We start from the raw sequence: 24,787 nt of genomic DNA on the forward strand, positions 1-24,787 counted from the left end.
ACAAACTTACATTAAGCCCAAGAAGATGTACCACAAACCCCTGAGTTTACCCCTGTGGCTCAAGCCTGTCGCTCCATGTGTGTTTTCATTGCCCTGCCCAATTTGCAGCTGTGGTCTGGCGCTATTTTCATTAAGAACTTGTGGTTAAGCTCCACATTCGGGACAAATCGCTGTGGTGCTAGTGAATAAGCTATCTTTTCCATAGCATGCTCTGGTAAAGAAACAGTCATACTCAGAACAGCTGACCTGACAAGTTAAAAGGTCACAGGTTCAAGGGTCACATTTATAGAGAGAAGTATTGTAAGCAGGAAGGTCAAATATGTGTGGATTTCAGCACGTCAGCGGCCAGCAGACAGAAATGCCACAGTCAAGTATCCACAAACCAGTACTTGCTCGCTCTAGGCTGTTGCTGGAATCTCTTTCAGAAATGCTAAAGGGTACGGAATGTCTCAAACGTCATATTCATCAACTCATATTTCAGGTCAGAACTCACCAGGCAGATTCGGCCGATGCGTGACTGTAACTTGGGGCTCTGGCCCATCTCGGAAGACTTCTCGCGGAAGAAAAAGTAGAGTTTGTCATCGTTTTTTTCATTGCTGTCAGGGATAAGGTGCACATGGACAAATGAAGGGTCTAAGAAAAAGAAAGTGAGGGAGAAAAAAAATAAGAAGAAAAAAATGCAACATGCAATATCATTTTACAGTTGCACAATGAAACATTTATCAGCCTTTTCATAGAAAAATTTGTGAAACTATTAGGACTATTTAAGTACTATTTAAGTTTTAAAAAAAGCATCAAATAGCAAGAAAAGAAAAAATAACTTTTATGATAAATTGGCATTTTTTTATCATTAAATAAATGGTGGATTAGGCTTAAAATATAAAAATAAAATAAAAACCATATCAATGCATTTAAAATATAGATAAAATAAAATATAAAAACACTATTATCAACTTATTTACCATTCAGCCATCTTGAGTTGTATTGGTCAGTACGCATGATTGTGTTTTTCCCCAAAGTTCGGAAAATAGCAGAGTCTGTCCCCATGAAATCAATATACACCCCTGCATACAGTTCTCCATCTAAGGTTTACAAAAACAGAGATAAAAAGAGAAAGTCAGAATGTAAGTGTCTGTGAATATAAAAGAATGATACAATTGATTTATGAGCTTTTATTTCATTGAGACATTGGCCACACCCATGATGATGAATTATTGCCAGGGGATTAATCAAGGCACAGAAAATGAGCATTTAACTTATCAACTGTTCAACTTACAGTGAACTTACTCGATGGCAACTGCCAACTTACATTACACGCTGCACAAGATTGATGCCCACTGAGTTTCACATGCACTGGTCATTATGCATGTGCATGTGAGGGGTTATTATTGCCTCTGGAGGAATTTGTTCCTTGTTAAGTAGTGTGGAGGTCAAATGTGTGTATATATGTGTGTGTGTGCAGAATTCAGTTGCAGGCCATTTGAGCAGGTGTCTCAGCGTGTAGTTGGCAGAGGCCATGGCTGTTAAGGAGGGGCGGTAGAGCCTTGGCCAGGCGGAGCGCTGTCATGAGCCGCTCTCTTGATTAATTCCCTCTTGGAGGAATCCAGAACGCAGGGCCTGCCTGTTTTTGCCCACACTTGCTTCTGTGTACAACGGGAGATACGAGTTCAATCGGAGGGGTTTGTAGAGGAAGCATACTGGATGTAGAATGAGTTTGCTGACAGTCTATTTGCTCAGCCGGCGGCGGTTTTTCCGACGGCATATCAAAATTGTTGATTCTTAGGGAACGTCTAGGTGCCAACCTGTCAGAACGCCTTGTAAATTCGACCAAACAACTTTAATATATGAGGTGGTAGTTAAACACAACCAGACAGGCAAGTACTAAAGCGTTCTTTCAACGAATAGCATGCCAAATTGTTTGTAAAAGCTTCCTTGTCATGTTTGTTTGTGGCTTTTAAGGTCGCACTTCATGTAAGACTGTGATAAATTGTTTTACTGGCTTAGCCAAGTGGTTTTTGCTAGTTGCAGGCTTTGCTAAGCTGTGCTGATTTAGATGGTTTAGCCAGTTGTTGTCCTAGTCAAGAGTTTCGCAGAATTACCTGCTGTGTAAGACCTGCTAAATTGGGGCTCTGTGCTGTTTTTTTGGTTTTGGCTGATAATGTGCTAGTTTGGGGACTGTTTAGTCAGAAAAAAACTAATATACTACAAATTTGTCACAAAAATACCTAACAAACATACGGTTTTAAAATGTAAAAATATTAAACCATCAAGCTTTTAATTTGGCAGCCAGTTCAGACGTGCCAAAAGAGAGGTGTTTTCAGAGATTGAGTTTGTGTGGAGCAGCATTTAATGTGATTCCAGTCACTCAGAGACACTAAAAACACTAGATCAAGGCTTGCTCACAAGTAAAAGAATCACTTCGCCCTAAAACACACAGAATATATATTTATTTATTTAAATCACAGCCTTTGTGATTTCATAATCACACAAAGCAGTATCACCATTTTGGTTTTATTTTGATACAGTCCTATTCCTATTAAACTTGTTTAGTTTTGGACCTAATATAGCTACAATGAGCCTAATAAAATAGCAAGGCCTTTTTTTCTCAAACTTAACATGTTTTTCTGTGAATATAAGACATAGTTAACCTATCTAAATGTGAAAAACCTTTTCCCCTTAACCATTATTCTCAAATGACCCATCTCAAATGACCAATAAACAATTGAGTTTGCAAGTGCATGTAGACTCACAGTGAGAAGCATCATTAGAGGACTTGTTAAAACACTCCATGCACTTAACTGATTTGCACGTTTCGGTATAAATGGTTTCTCTGCAATCTGAGTTCTCCATTAGGAGATATTCAGAAATCATGGGAAATCATAAAAAAAATGTACCATCTTGAGAGAAAATTCTGTCACTTTTTTAGGCAATAGCTATGAAACAAGTCTTCTAAAAGAGTGAGTTGCTTTGAGTAGTCACTAAAATGAATGCTCACAAGCATAGGAAGTGCTGTTTTTCGGAGTAGGACAGGCACAAAAGAATGCACAATGTGGCACATTCAACACTCAACTCAAATATGTCTCCTCAGTTTTGAATGGAATTGTTGAAGGGACTCACTAATCAAAGTGGAGACACTGTTCAGTTTTGGATCATATGGGCACTTTCCCTTCCCAGAATCCTCCTTGCCGGTCTCCAGATGGAAGACATATTCCTGAAAGGAAAATTTAATGCAAAGATTAGATTTCGGTGTCGTACAATCAATAATTCTACAGAAATGCTTTGCATATACTGTATAGTAGGTCCTCAAACGCCTATAAAACATGACGTGGATTAGATCAACAGCGTTAGGCGTGTGAAGACAAAGACAATAATGCACAGTTGGTAAGAGAAAAGCAATAGCGCAAAATTAACTAATCTCAAAGATAGATTCCAGAATACAATCTGTATATAAAAAGTTTCACTATCCAAACTTCTCTGCCATGCTCCTGATAACACCGGTCTAATCCTGCATCGTGAGCGTGGCGAAATGGCTTACTGACACCGACCCATCCCAGAATCCCTCGGGCATGATGTAGAAACACTGACTGACAGGTATTTGGATGTGCGATCTAGGGACTGCCACAAGCGTGTGCTGACATGCCCCGAAGACTCACCACGAGAAAGATCTATAGCTTTCTAACCCCAGATTTTCAGTCATAGAAGGAGACAGAAGAGTGCAAGACATTTCTAATCTAATCTATCAACATTCATTTGAAGGAGAGCGGAACGGCTGTCAAAATATTCAGAGTTCTCCAGCATTAACAGATTTCCTTTCACCCATTATTAAATCCAACAAAAACAAGCCAACACTGCCAGCTCCTGCAGGGTTGCTTTAAATTAGAAATGACAAATTTGCTATAGATATCCTATATTCTTCTGTTTGATAGATGTGATGTTAGGAATTAGTAACTATATTCTACTGCAAATAAATTGCTAAATTTAGTGAGTTACCTGAATAACCATTAACAAAAGGTTTTCAAATGCCTTATTTCATATGTGTTTGCCATCAATTCATGCCACAATTCAAGTTATTATTATCATTATTATAAAAAAATTATTAAATAAATTTAATTAATAAATATGAGTTTTTAATTATTTTTATTAATAAAGCAATGGGTTAGATTTGTCTCTTTTTACCAGTGACGATTATATTTAATAAATGGATTTACAAAAATAAAAAAAATTATATAATTAATATATAATTAATTAAAAAACAAAGCAATTAAATCTACATTGTAACGTTATGTATAAATACATTTTAATATATATAAAATACATTTACACTGGGTTTAAGTGATGCCAATTTCCATTTTCATATTTTAATTCAAAATTTCTCTCGATGTAAAGTTCTATTTCTGCAGTGGTAGTGCATTAGGAGCAATGGTTTAGTAAACAAACGTGTATTTTAAGGTTTGAGTCTCTACATTGTGATGCTCAAACCTACAGTGAGCTCAGGTCACAAAAAGGTTAAGCACTTCTTCCTGAGATGTGAAATGTAGGCCAGCTGAAGTATTTGAGTAATGTTTAGCTGTGTAGGTCTATTATTTCCTCTGCTTCTTTGTGTTTGGAAGAGCCGCCTTGTGTTTGCGCTCTATCAACTGCCTGAAAGTGTGTGTCACTCCTTTGAGGGCAGAAACGTTGAGGTGGGTGATCAAACTAAAACCGAGAAGGTTATGTATTGCAAGTTTGTTATTTATAAAGAAACTGCAATGGTACCAGAAATAAAACACATTCTGATTATGTAATGTTCCGTGGAAAAATATCTTGCAAATTAACAATTAACTTCAGAATTGAAGTTTGCAGGGTGAACTACAAAGAGAGAAACATTCAATAAGCTAAGACACTACAGAAGAACAAAACTTAAACATAGATCAGCCGACAGAGATTAACCATGAAGACAAATTCTACAAATAAAAGAAAGCAAAGACTTTAATGCACAAAAAACAAGACATGAAAAAAAGAAAAAAGAAAACAGGTTAGAAATACAAGACAAAGAGTTAACAAAAACAAAAACACCTGCAGACATCAGACAGATGAGGCGAAACAAGAAAGACACAGAGGAACGAAAAGCATGCAGGTTAATGCATCTTTAGACTGAAGGAGAGTCATCAGGCTTGTGGCAGACATCCAGATTAGTGTCCCACCTGTAGTCCGGTCTCATCAAACACTATTTCAGGTTCCGCTGCACGACTAGATCTGCCTCTGGTCTGGGGCATCTGGAGATGCATGGCGGTCTAAAACAGAACATACAATAGTCACATGACTTAAGATGTTACTCACTTACCAAGTAAGGTTGCCCCTTTCAAAAGAAAAAATAAGACAGGTACATTCAGCTAGGCACTGAGGAGAACTTTAACACTCAGAGAAACAATATTCATTACATGTATGTGTATCTGTGAATGCTTTTGAAAGTGAAAAATCATCTCTGTACCAAGACGCAAAAAAATAAAAAAAATAAAATAAATAATTTTTTTTAATAATAAATTTAATTAATAATCAAAATAAATAAAGATAAAATAAGGATTCACTACAAGTATCTGAAACAGTAAAGGCAATCCCAGAATAGATTGCACAGTCGCATAGCACTATGTATGATGATAATAAAACATACAACATACACTTATTTTATTACACTTATTTTATGAGTGTAATTATTATTATTTGTTTTTAGATCAAACACACCTTATTTCACATGTGCAATCAATTCATGCCATTTTTTGTACTTTTAACTTTTTTTTTTTTATCATTATTTGTATTCATTTCTAATTATTTTTATTTTAGCAAGCAAGCATGCAATTTTATGTATATACTGTAGCACATTTTTTAAACAACAGACGCTGCCCCAAAGTGCTTTACGAAAATAATAACATTAAAATCATACAACAAAACAAACATACCTTATTCTAAAGAAAACAAATACGTTTTTAAATAAGACTTAAAAGTTATAATCGATGGAGCTGATTTTATTAATATGACAATTGCTTCGATTTGTCTCTTTGTATTCTTCCATTCTATCCATTTACATTTACGTTTTCTATTTACTGTTATTTTTAAATATAATAATTTCAATAGTGCAAAATGGTCCATGAATATATGAATAAATCATTAACATAATCAATAAACATTAAGTATTTTGTGTACCATGTAATTTTATGCCCCGCTTTCTGCATTGTGCTTGTTCATCGCCACTTCATTTAGGAAGTTGCATTGGTAGAAGGTGAAGAAGACTCTAAAACCATCAAAACAGACTAACTAGCCACCTGGTTTACTGTGCACTCTTTTTCAGCAGGGACATCAAGCTTGCTTACTAGGTTTCGGAAGAGAGTTTGTGTATGAACGATATTAAGCACTAAAGATATTTTGAAGTGTAAAGCAAAACTTGTCTGGGACTGTGGTCTTATCATAGCGTGCTGCTATTGGATGGTTTGATCGTGATTGGTTGCACAGCTGGCTCTCGGAAATCCCCAAAAATCATCAACACAGAGTTAATGTCCTTGCAGTTGGCCACATCTGGATGCCTTTGGATTAATGTGCGCCTGTATGTGTTAGACATGATGTGTGTTGTGCTCATTGGGACAGACGTGGAGATGTTTGCCTGACTGGAGGACTTTGTGGACGCAGTCTGTGACCCAGGTTTCCTGTCTAGAAAGAGCAGGGTGTGAGGGGTATGATATCACCTCTCAGCTCTTATACCAACATTCAACCGCGGATGGCATTAATAGATGTGTGCCAGTTAAACATTGCTGAGAAAAGTTGAGGCAATTCATTATTATGGAGGGCTACAGACCACCAGTACCATACTGAGACACTACAATGGGAGTTAACAACCTACATGATACACATCTCAGACTAAAAACTAAGAAACTACAGGAATAATTGTCGTTTTTTTATTCACCCTCATGTTATTCCAAACCCATGTGACTTTTTGAATAACATTCAATGCATTAAGTTCCGAAAATGTTTTTCATTGTTGGCTGAACTTCACTGTTGGGTGAACCATTAAGAAATGCAAAACCAATTAAAGTAACTGTAATATTGGCATAGGTGTGTGCGTGTGTTAAGAAAATAAAGTAAATGGATTCCCAACTTCTGACTTCTGTTAATTCCACTTTAAAATTCTCTGGACCGTCATTAGAGAACAAGCATTGTATTTAAAGCTGCAAAAGTGCTAGCTGCACAAGCAAGGGTCCTAATAAGGCAAAGAGGGTCCACAGAGTGATGCCTGGCTCGAGTGAAGAAACTCAAGCTCCTCGGTTAAAGAGTAAGACTAAACAGGAGAGAGAGTTATAGTGCGCTGGGGAAGGCAGCTGTGAGGGTGAACGCCAGCCAACACCTGGAGGGATTTTAATGGGGGAGGAGGTGACACAGGGGGACGGTGAGTGAGAAATCACACTTGATGAACTGTAAGAGTCGGTAATGGATAGATTTGTTGAGAATTCTGGAAAAGGAATATCTATAAATACAGTAAGAACACCTGTGCCTCACAGGTATCCAGGTGTACCCGCTATGGTTAAGACACATCATTCATGCCCTGTTACCCCACTCTCAGAAAAGGTAGTTACCATAGGTTTGCGTCCTCTGTTGACATAAGTGCACACTGGGTTGTAGGCGCCTGTCCCGCACACGTACAAGTGCGTCCTGTTCCAAGGCTCAATCAGACGGATGAAATTACCGCACTCGCCCTGAGAAAGGAAACAATCACGGTAATTATTTTCACACGTCTGTGACAGGCTGAACAAAATAGCCATTAGACCAGACATTAAAAATAAAACTGTGAAGTTTTATTAGTTCATGTCTGTTAGCTTTTGGGTTTTGTTAGCATTATATGCTACTGCTAAACAATAAGAAAATAAACTTCAGGCAGATATAAACGTGTGAAAATTAGTCCTTCAGTTCTGGGAAAGCAGACCAAAACATTTGACGGCAGAATTTAGGGACTGTTTGTCCAAATACAAGAACTGTCAAGTATACGGGTAGCTAGCTATAAATATATAAGCATTTTATATCATCTCAAACTTAAACTGTATTGCTCCACTTTCACTGTATTTGACCTCAAAGTTGGCTGTAGAAGACAGTGCAATATGACAGTTTATAATAATACTCATAATGACACAGTTGCCCTATTAGTTTTGCTTTGATGCACACAGCCTTTTAAAATTCTAGGATTTTTTAAACTTTATTTTTAATAAGTCTCTTATGCTCACAAAGGCTGCATTTATTTGATTAAAAGTACAGTAAAAACAGTAATATTGTAAAATACTATTACTATTTAAAATAACTATTTTCTATATGAATATATTTTCAAATGTAATTCATTCCTGTGATCCAAAGCTGAATTTTCAGCATTATTATTCTAGTCTCAGTGTCACATGATCCTTCAGAAATCATTCTAATATGCTGATTTGAAACATTTCTAATACGAAGCATTTCTTTTTGTAATCAATGTTGAAAACAGTTGTGCTGCTCCATATTTACTGTATGTATAAACCGTGAACCATTTTTTCCCAAGATTTCTTTGATGAATAGAAAAAAGGTAGCATTTATTTGAAATAGAAAGATTTTGTAATATTATGAATGTATTTACTGTCACTTTTGACAGATTTTATGAATCCTTGCTGAATAAAATGATCAATTTCTTGATGGTATCCAATTATTATAACTATATTATAACGATCCAAGTATTTCCAAGGTTTTTAAACTCTGTACTGGCAGCAACCTTACATTCAAGAGTTCAAAAGATTCAGAAATCAGAAGAGCTACATGTGGATTAATTTCAAAGCAAGTGCATTCAACATTATTAATCATTCCTAAACTGTTGTTGAAACCCATCACATCCCGCCACCAAACTGACACTAAGTTCCATACCAGTGCACAACAAAAAACCCCCAATGAAATGCACCCCGCTGATGTGCAGATGATCAGGTGATGCACACAGTTTCTTTACCAGACCACTAAACCGCTTTTCCAATTCCATATCCACGAATCTAGGAATTTGACCGGTTGGAGTTCATTGCATGCTGGATCTAGCATCTGTTTTCCTTCTCTAAATACATACGAGTGCATACTGTATTTTTTTGTGTGTGGTGTCTGACCTGGAAGGCTGAGGTTTGCAACACATATATTTGACCTCAGCACTACTCCTAAACTCGAATATCTCACTTTCACTTAATTTATATCAGCAACTATTTTTTGTGGAGTTTAAGGGGGCTATAGACCCTGACCAAACGACTTTGCATATGCTGTGTATTTGTAATGACATTTACAGCTTAAAATCCAAACCACAAACAGATGTCACATAGCCATAGTGTTTCACAAGTGAGAGCTGGCCGGAGATATCCAGATGAGTTAAGATGTCTAAACAAACATATCTTGTGAGCAAATGTGGACCAACTGTAAACTGAAAAACTGGTTGTGTATGTTGTTATAACACTGTCTTGAACAATTCTTGGAGGAATTATTACACTCATTTGAAGAGCTGAGCAGTTATCCAAGAGTTCTATTCTGTGTTTATCGCGGCCTTCCAGATTAGAGCATATGTGAGCGGAGTGGAAGCAAAGAAATTTAAAGACAGCCTCACGTTTGTGTCTTTGCCACTTAAAACACACTCCGTTTTCCTTTGTGGAGAAACAGGCCAGTGTATCTGAAAGAGAGAGTATCAGAGAGAAAGGTCAATCCCATTTGTCACAACAATGACACACTATCTCAGAAATGATCCACTTTAACTCAACAACCTTTCACCGTAATGAGCTGGACTTGCCAGGGAATGTTCACCCTGAATTTTTACAAGGCCCTGGGGTTCCCCACATATCCAGCCTTTAGTTTTATAGAATTTAATAGTCAGTTTCCTGAATTGCTGTGAGCTAATCAGTAAAAATAACAGTGATAGAGGAATGACCCTTGGAGCCTGCTGTGATTTAGTTTATGGCTTGTGTTTGTCCAGAAGCTGAATCCAAAATATTCTTTAAATAAATAAAGTAATTAATAAAACTGTGAATAATAAATAAAACAACTTAAATAAATAAATACAAATATTAAAGGATACATTAAAAAAACTAATAAAAATATATTTTTAAAAAAGAATAAATCAAATTAATAAAAACAAAAGCTGTAAAATAAAAGCATACAACTTAAAATAAATAAATAAATAAAATAAAAAAACAATTAAAATACAAAGCTGAATCAATAAATTATAATATATATATATATCCCTGTCTGTCTATCTATCTATCTATCTATCTATCTATCTATCTATCTATCTATCTGTGTTAGTGGGAGGCAGTTGGAGTGGGTTTGTGTTGGTTCTTACTATGAGGGGTTCTCGGTTGATGTCATGGAGGTCCAAAGAAAGGATATAGTCTTTGGTGCCCACATACATGCGGTCGTGATCCTCATCCATGCGCAGGATGCGATAGTCTGATGTGTTCAACAGGAAAGAGAAGTGATGGGCTGTACCAGTAGACCTCAGATCTGCAGAAAGAGAGAGCGAGAATGAGAATTCAGGTCAATCAGCAAAAACAGACAAGCCATTTATTGCCATGACATTGTTTGTTTTAGTAAGATTTACACAGAGAGAAAGAGCGTTTCCACTCCCAGTTTCATTCCATTTCCATAATTCCTGAAATACATCTCATAAAAACATGGCAGCTTGACAATAACATAATAGTTTTGGCCACAGTTCACAACAAAGTATAATCAATCCATTTCACCATATGAGGTAAAAGAGAGTTTGTTATCGCAGGCTCAAAACATGGCAATCGAATCTTTAATCATGTCTTCAGATATTTCCAATCTTATCTTAGAGACACACAAACATAGTGAGATCTGGGGGGGGGGAGAAACACTTCACTGTGTTTCCAAAGCAAAAGGAAGTTATCAATAAATTAAACAAAATATATGTGCTGGGATTCCTTTTTGGAGTTGAAAATCTAGAAAATCATATAAAAAGATACTATATTAACATTTTTGTATAAACATAATTTTAGGATGTGAACAGTTATGGAGGGCGTAAAACTACACTTATACTCAACAGACATCAGTTAACCTGGTGTTGCACACAGGTCATGGAGGACAAGGAACACACACACACACACACACACACACACAAACACACATCTATTCAGAGCGTATGTCAATCAAAAAGTCAGGAATCACCCATTAGAGATAACGATTAAAAATCATTTCTAATCTTAGTATCAGAACAAATCTAACGATGAATCAGGGCTTTGATTGACAGCAGTCACAACGGTGTGTGTGAGTCTCCGTCTGTGAGATTATTTGTGTTTCAGCTCAAGGCACAACCATGAATCCATCATTTAGAATGTGTGGGGATAAACAGCCAGAGGAAAAGAAGTAAGTAAAAGAAAGGACAAGTGAAAAGAAAAAGAAACGAAGAGCAGAGGAGTCTAAGAGTGAAACAGAAAGAAATAAAAAGAAAAAAGAAAAAGAGAAAAAAAATACAAGAGCAAAAGAGAAGTAAAAAAAAGAGGAACAAGAAAAAAAGAGTGAAAGAAAAAGCCTGAGCCAAAGAACTAGCAAAAACTGAATGAAGAGGAGGAAAAAAGAACAAAGAAATCAAGATTAGAAGAGCAAGCAAAAGAAACCAAGAGAAAGAGTGAAATAAAGTGAAAGCAAAAAAAAAGCAAAAAAAATAAAAGGTAGACTCCACATAGTAGTTCCATCTCCTCTCAGCACGTCTGTCAGCATCTCCTAAACATCTGTTTGTTTTAGCAGCCCTTCTGACTGACCATCTGCGTGGTCAGACCACACTCACATCAGTGTGTGCTTCCACTCAAGACCCAGGGGAAGCTTTCACACACACAAGACCATGAGCTCAATCCCACAGCACAGTACATCACTCACATTTGGCACATGCCTGTTCTAAAGCTGGCACCATAATGCTGGGATGGGAGTGGTGGCTAGATTGTTGCTTAGCAAAGTCATAGCACAGTTCTCCTCAAATATCCACACAATATCATTCATGTTTGTTGCATAAATAGAGCAACATTAAATGTTAATACTTAGGGAAGATCAGCTCTAATAAATCAGGGAGCAAGACAGTACAGCCATTCTGTCCACCACATAACCTAAACAGAACATTCATCACGTGTATTCAATGATTTTTGCCAAGCCATGCAGCAAACTAGCACCTGAAGCTCTCAAAGAAAACACCAGTGTTTAAAATCTGGAATGCTCTACTGGGAGGGGAAATGGAAGTTTACTATTGTAGGAATTCAAGTATGCACTGTCTCTCTGAATTCACAAAGCTCACTTCAGCTCTAAGGCTTGGCATATGGTTGGACCTGATGAAACCAGAGTAAATACAGTGCAGAGACTGTGCATGCCAAAAACTAAATGTTACCCTTATCTCCCTCTTCTCTCATTCTCTCCGCTGACTTTCAATGCCCCAAACTGTCTCTGATTCCCTCTCTTTCTCTCTAGCAAGACAGAGGGCCACCTGTGGAAACAAGACGAACTGTCTAAAGAACACTGTACTCCAGTACCAACAGCTTCACATCTATCCAGGATCCATCCGGACACAAGAACTTCCTTTAGATAATATAAGACTAGAGTCTACCTAGAAGCAATAAAAGACAGTGACAAGACGCAATGCCAACAATATGATCCTCTGACAAGTGGAAAATGCACATAGCCCACACGCATATTGGCTAAGAAACTAAGAAATCTGTAATGTGATTCAATACCTTTATGTTTTTTTTGTTTCAATATCCGAATTAGATATATTTATATTCAATAAATCCATCCAACTCAAACCGCATCTTAAATATATAGACTTTTTTCTTCACAGAGCTTACTAGGCAACACATTACAGCTGCATCCAAAAGTACAGCCTAAGTATTGAAACTTAGCTACTGCTGTACCTTCTGGTGTCTCATTTGGATTAACTTAAAGACATATAGGACTAATAAAACATTAGAGGTGCTGAAATATTGCAAGAAAAACCACATAACTGGTCTTAATAAGCTCTACATGGCCATCGTCTACCAAAACCTCAGCATTCTTTGATAGATCCATTTTCAACCTTTAGGTGAAAGACCTGTGAAAACCCAGTCAAGTGGTGCCAGATAAACCCTTTAGGAACACCATTACCTTGTGGAGCCTTAGTAGCTGACTACTGGGGGGTCTGTTTTGCACACACTAGAGACTTTGTCTTGATAATGGCCCCTCTCTGCTTCACCTCTGTAGCATGAAATGGCTTGTTGGAGGAAAACTAGAACTTGGTGTTGTTAACGAGTAAGTAACATGAACCGTACTTGCACTTTTTAGCCTTTTTTCTACAATTGCCACTCTCATGGATACATGCCCACTTTGCTCTTTACATGAGCAGTGTAGCAGGAAGAGCCTGAGGGATATCCATTGCTAAATACAGCTGCGATGTTCAGCTCCTTCTCTTCTTCTACCTTCTCACATGGTCTTGTTCACTCTAAGTTTCTCCAATCAACTGAAAACCTTCTTGCTTCCTTCACACCGTATGCTCTTGAAAACCCTAAGGTAGGTAACGTGACCTGGTGGGAGTTTCGGGTGTGGATATGGGAGATCAGCTCTAATCCATTCTTGATATGCATGATGGTACCAAGATTTCCAGCAATGACCTCTTTCTTCCTGACTGGCTTTTCCAGTTGCTGGCCAGAAACAATTGAAGAGCATGCATGCTGGGCCAATTCTGCTCCAAAACCCACAAAAGTACATGTTCCCATAGCATTACAATCATAAGCTGCTGGATAAAGTCACTTAGCCTAAGATGTAGCATTAGTTGCATTTAACGCTGATATGGTTCAGTTTGCAGCCCCACGCAGTGGTCACTGTATTGGATAGGGGGCTTCCAAGATTGCCTGTACTATCCGGATTAGCTGCTTTTAGTAGTGAGCTTGACATTCAAAAAGTGAAAAACTATATACAATAGTGTCCTAACAATGTCTAAACTTCATCCTCCATGAAGAAAACTGCTTTTCCAACACACTTTCCATTGCTGAGAGACATCCAAAGTTCACATACTCAAAGATTAAAAGCATTTTTTTTTCTGTTTTAGAAAGACAAAACAGCTGGTGAATAGCATTAAAACATAAATGACTCATTCCCTTATCTAACGGTCAGCTGTTCAATTTGTGCTGCCAAGTGTGCTTGATTTTGGCTGCGAGAGCAGATATTATGAAAGGTCACAACCTTTTTGTTGATGCCACTGTAGGACATTTCTAGCTTGGGAAACACTCATCTCAGAATACAAACTTTACCCAAAATGTCTTCATTTATTTTTCATAAATTTTTTATAGGAGTATTTGTGAATTATTTTTTCCTATATACACTATGCAGTATTGCAAAGTTCAAATGTTTTGATATACACCTATTTACACATATTTAACATCATTATTTCCAGCATAATATCTGTATTTGGAGGCACAAATGGTAAAAGTAAAAATAAAACTACTTTTATCATTATTATTATTATTATTATTATTATTATTATTATTATTATTATGAATACTACAACAAAAACGACTACTAATATTACTAATATAATATAATAATTTGCAAAATAGATTAGATAAAATTTTTTTGAAAATAAATAAAGATTATGGTTACCTATACTTTAATCAATAATAATAATAAATTGCAAAAAAAGTAAAAAAAAAAAAAAAAAAAAAAAAAGATTATGGTAAACAAAAATTATTGTAAGTATAAATAAATAAATATAAAAACTATTCCTTAGTAAAACAAAAGAGAGAGAGAAAAAGTGGAGTCAATCAATCCATGTGTCTCAAATAAACAAGATTTCATTTTGACTTTCCTGGACATCTAAAATGTGAGTGGAAGCATTTGATCTAATAATAACAATCATTCAACAACAAGACTACTTGTGAGTCCAGATTGCTAGCTCTGCTATTGTCTTTATACAGCAAGAACTGACAGTCCATCTTGTGGCAGATTTCTCCAGTTTCAAATTTGGTTAAATTAAAGAACCACTGCCAAACGCTGCAGAGCAAAGGCCTGTAGCAAATTCAGTCTGCCCCCAAGGAGAGGATAGCAGCAAAAGGAGGAAGCGGTTTGAGGGCGGTTTGGGATTAGCATGACACCATGTATGCAGGTGGTCTGCGGACGAAGCCAGAACCCAAATCATTGCTCTTTACAACGTACGCAACACGACTGTGTACTGGCTCACTTGCTCTCACGCACAAGCAGAAGTGACATTCTCTAGACACATGAAGTGATAATTACAGTTTAAGAGGAGCATGTGACACACAGAAAAAAAAGTTTCCACCTACTTATATACACATCATCAAAAGAATGACAACATCATCTTCTAGGACAAGATATAGAATTAACTGAACTATAAGCAACTTTGAAGTCTGTATAAAAATAATTAAAGTGGTATTTGGGTGAGCTTGTCCATTGCAATACCAGAAAGTTAGCCAAAACTAACAGTTACATTAGTAAAAAAAAATTACCAAGAAGTCTGGCAATAATGTTACTGTTTTAATGAGACTGGCTCATTGAGTAGAAAGCAATGTTTAAGAGTCTTGCTTAGCAGCCATTAAAGTTTGCAAGTTTTAACACATTCTTTTTTTTTCTTCTTTTTTTTATAATGCCTTTGCCTTGTCCAAAATGTCACTTTGCACTGGAATTAATGGTGTGAACTAGTGCTTTCCATGCTAAAGCTTGACAGCCGCCAAACACCTGCTATATGTATGTCTTCTTAAATTGTGCAACATGAGTGCCAAACTGGTTTCTATTGACTTCCATTATAATTTAGATTATTTTGTTCATGGGAACCAAAACTGTTTGGTTTTTAACATTCTTCGTAATATCTTATTTTGCGTTCCACAGATTAAAGTCAGAAAGTCAGCCATACAAGTATGGAATAATATAAGTAAATGATGGCAGAATTTTCTTTTTTTGGTCAGACTATACCTTTAAGGCCTTCAAATTTTGCATACTGTATCGTCATGTGACCCTCATCGTTGCCCATTCATGTTGAACAGCTTGCCTTGTGTTGTCTTGTTCCTGCGTGTGGCAAAGTGGGCCGAGCATCACACACACACACACAGATGGCAGCAGTCCAGCCCACTGCATGCCGCAGTGCACTTGTGTTATTGTTCTCACACATGCTGATTTCCTGTAAGACTCAGATAAGAGCTCACAGAGAGCAGAGAGGGGGAGAGATGTATTTATCCTTAATATGTTCCAGCCGGATGTTGCACCTGATTCATACCTAAAGTTCTGGAAGCCTGGTTGTATATGAGGTAAGTGTGGTCTTTATCAGCTCACAGTACAGTTTCATTAACCCTAGAGCTATGACTTACGCTGTTAAAAGTCTTACCTTAAGAGCAACATTATACTGTGTCAAAAATTAATTCACACTTGTTTCTCAGCCTCTCTCTCTCTCTCTCTCTCTCTCTCTCTCTCTCTCTCTCTCACACACACACACACACACACACACACACACACACACACACACACAGTTTTTGTTGGCCCCCAGGTTCAAAAGATGATACAACAGTGAAGGAATGTTTCTTATAACTACTGGAACGCAGGTCTAGCATATTCTTGCTGTTTAGTTTGGACCTGTTTTAATCACAGATAAGAGCAACAGAAAGACCATTATAGAACACAACAAGAGTGGAATGAAACATTTTAAAGTTCTAGTTTATACATTGTCCCTTATACATATACATATATATATATATACATACATATATACATATATATATATATATATATATATATATATATATATATAGTAAAAAGCATTAAAGATAAATAAATAGGTTATAGAGGTTATATAGCCAAATATCATACCATGCACCCCAATTTACATCTGTGTAACCTTATATATCTGCAGCATTTAGAAGGCGTGCAATTCTTTTGCCCATATGTTTTGAGGTGTTTTCAGGTACACTCGGTTTCTTCGCTGGTTATTTCATCTGGAACATGCAAGTCTAATAAACTACATCAGCAGATGTTTCAAGATCATTTAAAAACGTTTGCATCCATCATCATGTGTGTACAAGACAATAAAAAGGCACCCATCGGTCTCACAGAAATAAATATGTGTGTATGTATGTATATATATATATATAAAAATATAAAAATATTAATACTTTTTAATAGTATCTCAATAATACTAAAATAATACTGGTAATACCCGACAGATTTCAATGAAACCGTCCTAAAGAACTCCACCAGAGTTCTTCAAAATGTTGCACTGTACTTGACCTGAAAGGGAAAATTGACAATGGAAAATAGTTTATGAAGGTCTAATAGCGACTCAATATACCACAGATAGGTTTCTCTCTCAGTGCACGGTATCTGTTAAGAAGAGACACGGCTTGCTTTGAATTAGAAACATCTGTGAAAACACAGCTCTCTATCACCACATACATGTTTTATTAACAAGCCTTCTTTTAACAGCGATCAATCTGGAGCATCTGCCTCTCACACACGTTGCCCTCATGCGCCCTGACCTCAGGAGTGTGGCTGGCCTCGGCTGGCCGGGGATCAGGTGTTAGAAAGAGATTGCCTTTATGAATGACAATACTGAGAAGAGTGAATCTGAGAAAGGTGAATCAGAAAGAAACTGAACAGCTGTTTCTGGCAGGACTCTCCTGTCTTTCTCAGTAATACAGAAATACTCATTCCCGCCAATGTAAATACATCAGGCCCACAGCGCCGGGACTTAGAAGCAGTGAGGCATCAGTAAAGACTGCTTGAGCTCCAGATTAATCCAGCATTAGCCCCAGGGTCAGGGCCGCTGGCCTCGACCTGAGCAGAATCAGGAAGCAGGGATTGCAGAAACTAAGTGCAATTACCGCGAGGAATATCAATGAGGTTTACAAGCTCAAAATGAAATAGAAAAATGGAAAATACACAATATTGTTCATAAGTTTGGGGTTCAGTAAGATTTTATTTACAAACCCGATTCAAAAAAAGTTGTGACACTGTACAAATTTTGAGTAAAAAAGGAATTGAATAATTTACAAATCTTATAAACATATTTGATTCACAATATAATATAGATAACATATCAAATGTTGAAAGTGAGACATTTTGAAATGTCATGCCAAATATTGGCTCATTTTGGATTTCATGAGAGCTACACAATCCAAAAAAGTTGGGACAAGTAACAATAAGAAGCCGGAAAAATTACATATACATATGTATATATAAGGAACAGCTGGATGACCAATTTGCAAATTATTAGGTCAATTTGCAACATGAATGGGTATAAAAAGAGCCTCTCAGAGTGGCAGTGTCTCTCAGAAGTCAAGATGAGCAGAGGATCACCAATTCCCCTAATGCTGCGGCAAAAATAGAGAAGCAAAATCAGAAAGGAGTTTCTCAGAGAAAACCTGCAAAGAGTTATCGTCTTCTACAGTGCATAATATCATTCAAAGATTCAGAGAATCTGGAACAATCTCTGTGCGTAAGAGTCAAGGATCCGGGTACTGAAATGGCCAGCCTGCAGTCCAGATGTTTCTCCCATAGAAAACATTTGGTGCATCATAAAGAGGAAGATGCGACAAAGAAGACCTAAGACAGTTGAGTAACTAGAAGCCTGTATTAGACAAGAATGGGACAACATTCCTATTCCTAAACTTCAGCAACTTGTCTTCTCAGTCCCCAGACGTTTGCAGACTGTTATAAAAAGAAGAGGGGATGCCACACAGTGGTAAACATGGCCTTGTCCCAACTTTTTTAAGATGTGTTGATGCCATGAAATTTAAAGTCAACTTATTTTTCCCTTAAAATGTTACATTTTCTCAGTTTATACATCTGCTATGTCACCTATGTTGTATTCTAAATACAATTTTGAAATAAATGAAACTTCCATATCATTGCAGTCAGTATTTATTCACAATTAATACTGAAAAGATTTCTGAAAGATCATGTGACCCTGAAAACTTGAGTAATGATGCTGAAAATTCAGCTTTGCCATCAAATTAATGTTTAAAATATATTAAAATAGAAAAGAGTAATTTTAAAATCGCAATGATATTTCAAAATATTACAGTTTTAAATGTATTTTGGATCAAATAAATGCAGCCTTAGTGAACATTAGAGACCTCTTTGAAATACATTAAAAGGAAAAACTAAATACATTTTAACAGCAGTGTATTTTTAAAAGAGCAAAGCCATACTTGCTCAGTTTTTACAGAATATACATTATTTCAAATTCAGCAGCTGTTTTACATTGGTACCTATTAGTTCAGAAAATAATATTCCTAACCAACGACAATTTGAGATTGAGGCTGCAATTGGACTTGCTCAGAAACAAATCATAATGAACATAGCAGTTCGGTGGACTTTTGTGGTCTTCTGAGACTACAGGCCACCCTTATTTCATTTACACACTGCCAAAACCCATATACACTTTCATCGTATGAGTATGAAGATGTTTGACTTGGCCTGGACCAGAAGGAAGTTCAAATTCAGCGTAAATGTTCCACTTCACTGCTTGTTATTATTAAAAATCTGAGTTTTGAAGACCGCGCTGAGAGGGTTGAGCCTCAATAAGCTCTCAAAACAAAAATGTGAGGAAAGGGTTGATTTCATTCTACGTACTTTTTCCATTCAGGTGTCCAATGTGACATACTAATATAGTTTTGAATGTGATGTGATGTGAAAGTCTAGGGAGGTTTTGCACTTATGGGAAGAACAGATGTCTGCACCGTAGTCCAGTACTAAAACAGTCTCCCGAAATGACGCCTCAGGCAGAATTGCTACATCATCCTTAAAATGAAAACAATGCCCTCCTTAAAAACACACGCTCTAAAAACAGCCTCGGGAAATGGGAACGGTGGAGAAGCACTTCGTCAGCGACACTGAAAGATTTTCAAAGCACGGAACGTCTGAGACTAGCAGGTTTTCCGCGAGAGTTCCTGCCTGTATCCTGTGACATGCTGACGGCTAATTTACAGTCACGGACATCCAGGAAGATGATCTCTGGTGTCCCTGGAGGTGATGGGAAATGTCCTACGTACACCCTGGTGAGAGAGTCAGAATGCTGGGCCATCACAGTAGAGGTCAAGGGGTCACAGCACGGCAGAGGTGGCTGTGGAATTGTTCCCCCGTTTCCTCTGAGGCAGACGAAATGGAATGCCAAAAGTGACAGAAACCATTGTGAAGGAACCCTATCCATAGGTTTACCGCCCGCTGCGGGGTCTCTATAGCGCTGTCTCAGTGCTTGTCACTCCAGCCTATGGGACCTGAAGAGTCTGTATGACTGTTGCTTTTGTAAATGGAAAAGATTACATATAGAAGTGACTCTTTTCACACCATTCGTTCTATAAGACCTATAAGAGCCAGCGCATGAGAGAAAGCCATCATTGGTGTTACATTTGGCAGATGCTTTGGGTGCAATCTGGGCTGCATATGTTGCATTTCCCAAGCCAGACAGGAAGGAAGCGGGATTAGGATTGAGTCAACACGTTCATCTCTTTCGCCCAGTCGCTTTTCCTCTACGTTTATGCAAGCACTCATCTGAGAGGGAGGTGATTAGCTGCAGACAAACAGCATTGTGGTTTTGTGTGCCATACGTTTACCCGGCACCCCAAACGCACTCTCTCATGGGAATAAAATGCCAGCTGGTTAACCCTTTCAGGACAGCTTCTGTCACCATATCAGGGACCTCAAGGATGGACAGGTGTCACAGAGCACACGGGGTCCCTGCTGATGAGCCTGTAAAATGACGAGCTCAAGTAGTCTAAGAATTGCCTGTGTTAACTTGCTTCAAGAAAGTGTGAGACTGATGCAAGATCTGTCCAGTGAGGGAGGGAAAAATATGCATACATTTATGCTATAGGTCTCTTTTACGGTCACGCTTTTTTACATATTTCACCTAAAATGTACATTTTTCTTTATTCACCCTAATATCATCAATGTTTCTCTTCATGTCATAAAAATAAGTTACATGTTATTAATCATAAAAATAAGATACAATGTTTCTTTCCATACAATAAAGAGTGAATGGATGTTGGAAAGCTAAACACTCTATACTGTTGCTCTACACTCTATAATCACTCGTTTCTATAACATAAAATAAATTAAAAGAAAAGAAAATACAAACTTAGTCTTTAAAACATTTAATGAATTAAATAATGACAGGCAATGCTTAATTTATTCATTTGGGAAGTGCATGTCACCAAGTAACAACTGGACAGAGTTAGGGATGCTTGGGAAAGATCCTTTATATTTGCATATTATTGCACACATTACTTTTTAATCCCTTCCAAATTAGTAACTTTAGTTTCACATACCTTTAGCAGTCTTTCTTATTCATTAATTCTAATGCATTTAGGGCAAATTGCTGTAGCTCAATTGGTAGAGCACTGCCTTATTAAGGCGCAAGGTTGGGGGTTTGATTCCCGGGAACACAGGAAATGTAAAAATTGATAGCTTGAATGCACTGTAAGTTGCTTTGGATAAAAGCATCTGTTAAATGCATACATTTAAATTTAAATTTAATTTACATTCTGACACCAGGAAACATGCAAGTATTTTGTCCACATTGGAAAGAGACTTTAGAGACTGAAAAAGAAGGAAGCTGGGCAAGATTAAGCAGATAGTAATAAGAGGAGACTGAGATCTAGGGTTAAAGGGTTTCAGATGATTTAGTGACTCCCTGTTGACCATTAATTAAGAGAGAGAGAGAGAGAGAGAGAGAGAGAGATTATCAACATGACCGTGACAGTAGCCCAAAAAGAAAAAAGAAAAGAAAAGAAAGGCCAAGATTCTCACTCATGAGGAGAAGACAGCTTTCAACTCCAAAACCCAATTATAATCAGCAAGCCTTTATTAAACACTCTTTTTGTGGGAGAACAGAGCAGAGCCTGAAAAAAACGATGAAAAAAAAGAACCATTTAACTTAGAGGTATGGAAAAATTCAGCCTATGAATAGTTTACAGTACTGCAGGCGAATGAGGTAACCATGCAATCAGACCTGGCATGGAAGGTAACTGTCAGATGATTTACAACCCGAACCTTGCCAACTTCAAGACACAATGTTGAACAAATACTTCTGCGTATAAGAAATGATGTGTTGCTGTAGGCTCCACCCTCAAGAAGAGCTCCGAAAAGAGCTTGCAGTCTCATCTGCATTTTGAAGATTAGTCGGAAAGAAAGTGCATGACATCTTGAAACGTTTTTCTGGTTACATCAGTTCATAAAGTACACTATGTAGGGTGAAATGAGTAATGAGCAATTCAACATTTATAAACTTAAATAAAACAATATTTTAAACTCATAAAAGTCTGTTGAGTGAATGTAATGTCAGTTAGCAGCTGTACGGCATATCGATCCAGGTTATTCATTCACAAAAACATAAAGAATCATTTGTCTTTGTTTAAATAACAGCCAAATTGCATTTACAGAAAGTCATTATGGAGCCCTACAATTCACTTTCCCATTGTTTTAAATCAACTGGGTGGTTAAAAAGTCATTCCAGGTTTTTAAAAACTGGTTTGATCAATGATATGTAAGAAACAAGTCCATGACATGATTTACTTGTTGAACTCACTTTACATTCTCGCCCAGAAACTCTGTATTGATGTTGATTCACCATGTTGCTACACCATCAGTTAAGAGGCTCATGTTTCCTTTTTTTTTTTCATAATGATCAGACATTAAGCTTGCTTATAAGTCAGCCAGCCGAGTCCATTAGTCAACCACAACATGAAAACATTTCACAACACATCCTATTTTCTCAGTAAAAAAATACCCGCATGAATTTCCATGTTGGTTTATGCTGGTCCAGCTAGTAGACCATTGATGAAAATGCTAGTTAACCACCACAGTCTTTCTGGTTAATCTGGTCGACCGAGGTTAATGCCGTGGGAAAAAAGGTTTGTCTAAAATAGATCTGTCTTCAGATAAATCCTTTCGACGACACACTCCATGCAAGTCTCTCATTGTGTTTTACACACACAAAGCATCCCGATTAGCTTCCAGCAGGAGGGAGGTCGTAGGGTTATCATAGCAATGCGTCTAGTAGACGGGGAGGGTCACAAGCTGTCCAACCTCATCCAATGATAGTACACCCACACTTAAACCTCATCCTCTTGCACCCCTGTCCGTTGCAGATAAACTTAATTTCTAGATAACACTACATTAACCAGAATCCACTGTGCCAAAGAAAACCAGAGACATATGAGAGGATTACTATGAGACATTATTGTTAAAATTTTATTATGATGCCCTTAGTGGCCCCTCAACCTGACCAAATTCATCGCTGACACAGTTTGCTGTTGGCATAATGGGCTTTCGCATGAGCTGACTGATACGAAAGAGGATTTGCCAGTTGCTATTGATTTTCTAAAGAGAAATGGAATTCAAAAAGCAATCATCTTGATTTGCACAGGCCAGTAAACATGAGTCAACTGCTGTTGTCTGCTGAGGGTGGTATTTTAATAAAAACACAATTTTTTTTTTTATTTCAGTACATTATTACTTAAAAAAAAAAATTTGAACAATTCAGTAATATTGAAGCAGAAATGTTAAAATTAATTAAAAACCCTCATGCTCTTATTTGTGAGGAAGTATTTCTGTAATTATAGGAAAGCAATATAATCCTCTTTATCCTGATCTGATTTTTTTTTTTATCATCTCTTTTCCAGGAAAGTTTGAATATGTACATTCTCCAAAAATCCAAAAGGCCCAAACTGTACCATGTGTTTTTCTGAGGATTTCAAGCCTCCTCATTAAAGGGGTGGTTGATTATGAATCACTTTTTTTTTTTTTTTTTTTTTTTTTTTTTTTTACTTCAGTTAGTGTGTGATGTTGCTGTTGGACCATAAACAATGTCTGAAAAGCTAGGCTCAAAGTTAAATGCAAAGGGAGATCTTTTCTTTTAAAGAAATTGCCGTTTAAGGACTACAAAAGAAGGCTGATAGGGACTACAACAAGCTTCTTCCTGTGTTTGTGACATCACTAACCCCGCTGTTTACATAAATCCTTCCCTCAGGAACATGCAACAACACGTAATAGTACAGGTGACATTTCCAGACAACGTGCACTAGACAGTTAGTGAACACACTTGGCCAGCTAACCAATCTGAGCCAGTCTACGTATTTCTTAGGGAGGAGCTTCAGAGAACCAGGAGCTCAACAGACTGTTTTATGAGATCGGAAACAGCTGTGTAGAATAAAGGTAAAATATGTGAAAATAATGAATTTTTTTAAACAAAGACTAAACAAACACAATCCGCAAAAAAAAAAAAAAAAAAAGGATCACCCACCCCTTTAAGTTTAACCACAATCGCTGCAGGCCATATGGATTTAGAGGAAATTTAGTCAAAATGTAGAGGAAGATGTAAGCAAAATATAATTTCTTATGTCTTCATCGTGAAATTTGACACCAAAATGATTTTGATGTTCCCCTGAACATCCCATTAAAGATAAAACTTTGTGCTGCACTTCCAGACTTCTTTGTCTTACATGAGTCTTTTTTTACACACCAGTGAGATCTGGATATCTAACAAGCCCCATTTCTCTCACAGAAGTGCACTTACAGGTCTGCTCTCAGGAGAGGGAAGCTGAGAAGAGAGAGCTCTCATCCATCATCAGAGGTTTGCCTGGATTAACCAGGCCTCATAACTTCCCAGTGCCAAGCAGTGGTGTAAACCTTCCTCTCCCTGCCTTTTATCATCCGAATCCCGACCATCCATTCTCTGTATCAGTCATTAGGAGTAGCCTTGGGTTGACCTCACACTTCCAATTAATAACAAAAGAATAAGTCAACA

At 37.2% G+C, this 24,787-nt stretch overlaps 1 protein-coding gene across 1 annotated transcript in view; it reads right to left on the reverse strand.

Annotated features, from left to right (window-relative positions):
* Positions 1 to 24,787, reverse strand: part of LOC113055350 (semaphorin-3F-like) — a 55,836-nt gene that overhangs the window by 14,194 nt on the left and 16,855 nt on the right. The window contains exons 3-9 of the mRNA XM_026221595.1: positions 10,346 to 10,506; positions 9,617 to 9,679; positions 7,602 to 7,721; positions 5,184 to 5,273; positions 3,118 to 3,211; positions 963 to 1,082; positions 494 to 633 (exon numbers count right to left, since the gene is read on the reverse strand). Of these exons, the coding sequence (XP_026077380.1) occupies positions 494 to 633; positions 963 to 1,082; positions 3,118 to 3,211; positions 5,184 to 5,273; positions 7,602 to 7,721; positions 9,617 to 9,679; positions 10,346 to 10,506 (788 nt within the window). The remainder of the gene's footprint in view (positions 1 to 493; positions 634 to 962; positions 1,083 to 3,117; positions 3,212 to 5,183; positions 5,274 to 7,601; positions 7,722 to 9,616; positions 9,680 to 10,345; positions 10,507 to 24,787) is intronic.

This window comes from Carassius auratus, chromosome 36 (assembly GCF_003368295.1).
Source record: "Carassius auratus strain Wakin chromosome 36, ASM336829v1, whole genome shotgun sequence".
Taxonomy (NCBI): Eukaryota; Metazoa; Chordata; class Actinopteri; order Cypriniformes; family Cyprinidae; genus Carassius; species Carassius auratus.